This window comes from Thalassophryne amazonica, chromosome 20, assembly GCF_902500255.1.
Source record: "Thalassophryne amazonica chromosome 20, fThaAma1.1, whole genome shotgun sequence".
Taxonomy (NCBI): domain Eukaryota; kingdom Metazoa; phylum Chordata; class Actinopteri; order Batrachoidiformes; family Batrachoididae; genus Thalassophryne; species Thalassophryne amazonica.
The window spans coordinates 22740501-22746600 of record NC_047122.1 but is presented as its reverse complement, the minus strand read 5'-3'; the positions used below and the strand labels follow the sequence as shown (position 1 = coordinate 22746600).

The 6100-nt window shown below is 36.2% G+C and overlaps 1 gene segment (V, D, J or C); it reads right to left on the bottom strand.

Annotated features, from left to right (window-relative positions):
- Window positions 1-330: 330 nt before the first annotated feature.
- Window positions 331-1322, bottom strand: LOC117501469. The segment is given in 2 exon segments: window positions 331-692; window positions 779-1322. Coding segments are annotated over 2 exon segments (456 nt in total).
- Window positions 1323-6100: the final 4778 nt, after the last annotated feature.

Here is a 6100-nt window from a genome sequence, read left to right as displayed (position 1 = left end):
ATTTAATGTGGACACACAGGATGTTGATGTTAATTAATGACAGCAGACAGAGTGGCTGCATGACAAAAATAGTCCAAAAAGTCATCACCTTGAAAAGTTGTAGAAATTATTTGAGATCAGGTGTAATGTAAACTCAGAATTTTTAATTTTTTTTTTAATTAAGAAAAAACTATAAATGTTGCCAGTGGACTGTATCATTGTAGATATTATTTGAGATCAGGTGTAATGTAAAGGCAGAATTTTTAAATTAATTAGTTAAAAAAAAAAACTGTAATTGTCGTCAGTGGACTGTATCAGTCTGTGCAGAACTGTTCAGCTGAAACATTCAGTTCAGTTTCTGTTCACATTGACTGAGGGGGTTTTGTACGATGGTTTTTCCACTACGTGTTTGCCGTTAACATAGAAAACAGCCTGACAGTAGTAAACGGCCGCATCTTCAGCCACGATTCCACTAATGGTCAGACTGAAGGAAGTGTTTGATCCACTGCCTGTAAATCGATTTGGGATCCCTGACGCTCGTCTGCTGGCATAATAAATAAGCAGTTTAGGAGTTTCTCCATCTTTCTTTTGGTACCAGGACAAGTCAGTACCATCATCAACTCTAACACTGGTCCGGCATGTGATGGTGACAGAGCCTCCCAAAGTCGAGCTGACTGCTGCTGGCTGAGTGACTGTGAGCTGACCTCTGACCTCTGAGGACACAAAAACAGAAATCAGCCTCGTAGTTTGATCGGCTTCATCTCACATGTTCACAGAGAAGTTTGATTCTGGACTTTACCTGTGAAGCAGCAGCAGAGCAGAGTCCAGACGAGGACTGACATCAAAGTCATGATTGTGATGAGGATGATTTCTGAATGACAGCTGTCAATCATCCAGTGTTCCACCGTCAGCACTATAAAGTCTCCAGAATCACTGGAGCGTGGTGCAGATGATGCAAAGTGGCTCCCAATTGAAATGCTGATCAATGATCAATAAGTTGATCAGAGTTTTGTTTAGAAATGTTTTACTTTTATGTGTGTTTAGGTTTACGTTGATTGATCAGTTTGTATCAGAAAGTTTTGTTCAGTAAACACAATTGTACTCCGTCACTTCAGCATCAATTGTTTTATAATTTATTGAACACAAAGTGAAATTTGTCTTGCTGAGTTGTTGTTCATTGTCACGTGATTTTTTTTTTTTGCACAAATACTTTGATTTTTGCGTGTTTCTTTGTTTCAGTGTTACAGAGTTGTGTGTCTCTACAGTCAGAGGTTTTTGTACGACGGCTCAGTGAGTTTGTATCACTGTGGCTCATGTTCGGTGGAGGAACCAGGCTGGAAATCGGACGTAGGTTTCTCTACAAATATTTTACATGATAAAGTAAAACTTTCATTGTTTGAATGTTTAAAGAAAATGTGAAGATAACCTGTGTGAATTATGTCATTTAAATCACTCAATAACTCAGGGCAACTTGACTAAACATTAAATAACTTTCAATGTCAGAATGAACACAACTGTCCAATTTAAAAATATTTCCATTTTTTAACAGTAAGTTTGGTTTCATTCAAATGAATCCAAAAAATCTAAAGATATTTCAAATTATTTGTGTTTTATACACTGACAACTTGTATTTTACTTTGCTGTTGTAATTTTGTTCATTTTTGTTTGTTACATTTATTGATTAGTTATTTGTTAAAATATTTATCTTAATGAAGTTTTTCAATCACCTTAACAATATTGTTAAATGTAAATGTTTCATATTTTTGTAATAAACGTGTACCTGAAGAAACTGATAATAGAAGTATAAACTTTATTAAATATCAGGGCTGGATCCAGAGTGAAAATCTGACAGATGCATTTTTTCCCAATGATAAAATAAAAATCGTACACGTTATTCAATAATCTTCATTGTTTTATTCGTGTGCAACATACACTGTCACAGTTCTTTTAATATATTTATTATACTTCATGAACCATAGTGAACACTTATTTGTATAAATATGATGTCCAAAAAAAACCCAAACAAACAAACAAACAAAAAAAAAACACTGTAACAAAAATTGACTGTAAACAGGATCAAATTTATTGCCAAAATCTTTCAGTTATACCTGAATCTATATATGATTTTTTTTTTCAGTTGATAAAATATATGACTGCATATATTCTTAATAATATTGAGATAGACAGTTCACAGAAGACATTTTCCAGTGATACCAATCACAATTGTGATGTATTTATTTTAGTACATTTAGATTTTGTTGTGATTTGGCACTTTATAAGCCAGTTAAATTGAAATTGAATTGAAATTGAACATTTTATTGAGTGTTAAAGTAAATAAATATGAAATTGTCACTGGATCTTTAAATTTTGGACATAATAAACTCTACATGGTGGATTCTTGATCTCTGGACATAAATAGGAATAAACAAAATCTGTAGTTTTTGTCAAAAGCATTTCCTTTCAGACATTATTGGCTTGAATGTCTTTCCATATAGCTGACCTGATTCTTACAGCTGCTGTGATTCACTTCAGGAATTTGTAAAGAATACAGCACGTTTTATTTTGGGAGGAAAAAAAACGTTTTAGTCCATTGTAGTTTCTTGTCTGTATTACAGCGTTTGGAAAGAGGTGTCATTTTATTTAAAGTGGCAATTCATTTTGAAGTTATTCCGACCGAACTCTGTCTCGGCAGAGAGCGGCTCGGCGTTTCGAGCTGTGTGAACGGAACAGAGGACGATTCTCGTTTCTTGATAGCAACAAGACAAGAGTCTCAGTTAGTGACTTTAATACACACAAAAGTGACTCATGATATTTTAATGGCTTTGCGAGGGGTTAAGAAGCATACTTACCGCTTCTGAAGAGCAGTGAATAAAAGAGCCACGAGTCATATTTCCAAAGTCATTACATTTAAAAGTTTTGGTTTTTATTGCTTTAATTCATGGTGATTTTCTTAATTTGTTCAAAGAATAAAAAAGGTTAATCAAATTAGTTGTTTTTAAATTTGTTGTCTCATTTTTCATTTTCACCGTTCTTTGATAAAATTGGTTAAGATTTCTTGGATGTGATTATTATCCACAACTCTTTCAGATGTAAGAAAACTATTTAAAGTATCGCATATTTACAGATTGCTATTTTTTTTTTGTTTGCCAAGTAATGATATGTTATATATTGTACGTTTTCTCACTTTGATTATTTTTTGGGTGAAAACAGAGTGAGAGAAGTCATACAATCTAATTCAGCTACTGACCTATTGATTACATCTTGGAAAGAATGACAAGCAACTGCTACGTGTGTAGCAGGGTGTCATCAGCATACAATCAGATTTTTTTTCTCCATGATTCAGGACAAAGAGCTGAACCTGGGCAGTGTTGCCACAGTAACTTTGAAAAGTTACTTTCAGAGGTGGGACGAAGTCAGCATCAAGTCACTCTCAAACCATGAAACCTTTCTGTGGTAACATTGCCATATCAAAACACTTCCAGCTGCAACCGCTGAGAAGCTCTGCTGTGGGTTTTCTGCTCCAGGATGGTGTCCAAGAAAAGAGTTAGATGGCAAAGCTGGATAACTAGAAATGGCATGAGATGTGAAGCAACTTATTTGTAAAAATCTTTAAAAAATGTTATAGAGGGGATGTTACGTTTATTTACCATTTGTTCAAAAGCTGCAATTGCTTTATTAGAAAATAAGTATTTTAAAGTTGTGATACCACTGTCAGCCCACATTTTGAAGGTGTTATCAGGAATGGAAGGATTAAACTTATGGGAGAATACACTGAAATATCGTTTAAAGAAAAATGTTGCCTAAATTGTCCACAGATTTTAAGTGAGTGTTTGATGAATGATACAATTTAAAGAAATCTTATAAATGGATGTAGCCATTGTTAATTTTGTGGTGAGCAGTGCTTGAAGGGAGGTTGAGCTTAAGTTACCTAAAGTGTTTTCCAGGTTTACCCCTTTTGGCATTGTGTCAAGACAACATTTCATCCATTACAGAAGTGCATGATGTTTGCAGCAAATAGTAATGACAAAGTTTAGGTAATCCAAACCCACCTTGCTCATGATGCATCAGACATATGTTTTTGTGGATTCTGGGATTTCTGTGGTTACAAGCAAAGAAGGAAATTAGTTGAACAGTATTCAGGAAAAATCCTTTAGTGAATACAATGGGTATACTTTGGAATAAGTTTAAAAATCTCGGAAGAACATTCATTTCAATTATATTAATTCTATCACCCAAAGAAAATGAGATTAAGCTCCACCTTTTCATTTCGTCTTTTAGAGTTTTAACATGCACATTTCCATTTTGTATGGCTAGCATACCGGCATAGTATGTTACTATGCTTTCTACACTTTTAAATTCATCATATTAGTAAACAGAGCAGGCCGCGGCCTCAACTTTATCTAAAGTCTGGGTGCTTTACTGTACTGAAGCTTAGGGCTTGTGGCCAACGATCACCATAGCATTTCTTCTGGTTTTCTTGTTGCTTAATGCTGACAAATTATACTGTATTTGTTGTCTTTTTGCCACCTGATTCTGTTTTTTTTCTCTCTGTTTGAGGTGCGGCTCCATCCAGAGATGGGAGTGGATGTCTTCTTCTGCAAGCCTCTTGTCCTGTGCACCACCATGGACTCCCAAAAGTTCCTGTATATTCATATTGTCAACTGTGTTGGGAGCATGACCCAAGCAGAGGGCCACTCCTTTGAGACTGGTCTGCTTGAGTGTTCTTCCTCAAATCATCAGAGGGAGTTTTTCCTTATCACTGTCACCTATGTGCTTTCTCTAGGGGTTGGTAAGGTAAGACCTTTTTTGCGAGAAGCGCCTTGTGGCAACTTCGTTGTGATTTGGCACTATATAAATGAAATAAATAAATAAAATATGTGAGTGTGTGTGTGAGAGACTATAAATGCTGAGGCCCAGAGCAGCACACACACACTGGTCAAACATAAAGGTGGAAGTTAAGTTCCTGCTCACTGCCGAATCATGACCACAACAGCTGTGGGGACAGAGTGGACCTCTCTGTTTCCCTGTCGATTTACTGTTGGTGAACCCATACCTTAGATGCAGTTATTTCCAGCTGATTCTGAACTGAACTGATTCTGCTCTTTTTCTCTCTGTCCAAGGCACTGAGGAGGCATCCAGAGTGCTGTACTGACTACGAGATGTCCTGGGTGAAGCTGGCACAGTGGCCCATGGACTATCTTGCTGAGGGTGACTGCAATCTGCTTTTGGAAAGCAGTCGTCCATGAAGACAACTTTTACTAAAGTGAAACTGACAAGGCAATGGATGGACACTGGCCCTGCACCCTAGAGTGCTGGGCTTATTAATCTCATGACGTCTGCCTGTGGCGCCAATGACTGTGTGCTCACCTTATTAATGCAATTTGCATTTTTATGCTATTTTGGTTTTTCTAATTCCTGTTTCTTTAGCTCGGTAAATCTTTGTATAAAAACAACCTTGTAACTGTCAGAAATCATCAGACTTAGTTTTTCCTTACTACTGTGGCCTCTGTGCCTTCTCAGGGGGTTGGTAAGGTTATACCTTAATCGTGTGAAGCGCCTTGAGGCAGCTTTGTTGTGATTTGCACTGTATAAATAAAATAAATTTAATTTAATTTAATGGAATTTCATTGTGAATTATTTTGAAAGGAGTAAATGGCAGTGTGATGAGCGACAGTGTCAGTCAGTGTGCATGCAGGTGTGCGGTAGTTGTTGAGCTCTACCTTGCAATGGTATGATTGTGTGTGCTCCTGCTGCCTCTAGGAAAAAAAAAATGTTTAAAAGACATATATGCAGCACTGGGGAGAATAAAGGTGCCAAACGGAAGACAGAGTCCTGTCTGTTTCAAGAGTGCAACACTTGACTATAAACATAAAAAAAATTAAAAAAAAAATCTTCATGTAGAAAATTTGTCAAAATTATTTAAGATCAGGTGTGGCTTCCTATAAATATTTAGGAATCTTAATTGATGAAAATCTCTCTTTTAAGTCCCATTTTGAAAAGAAGCTGATGCTATGTTTCTTCTTCAGGAACAAGTCATGTTTCACATTTAATTCCAGGTGCCGGCTTGTAGCTGCCACTTGCCAGTGCATTGTGACATTGTTTATATAAATGTTAGTCTCAG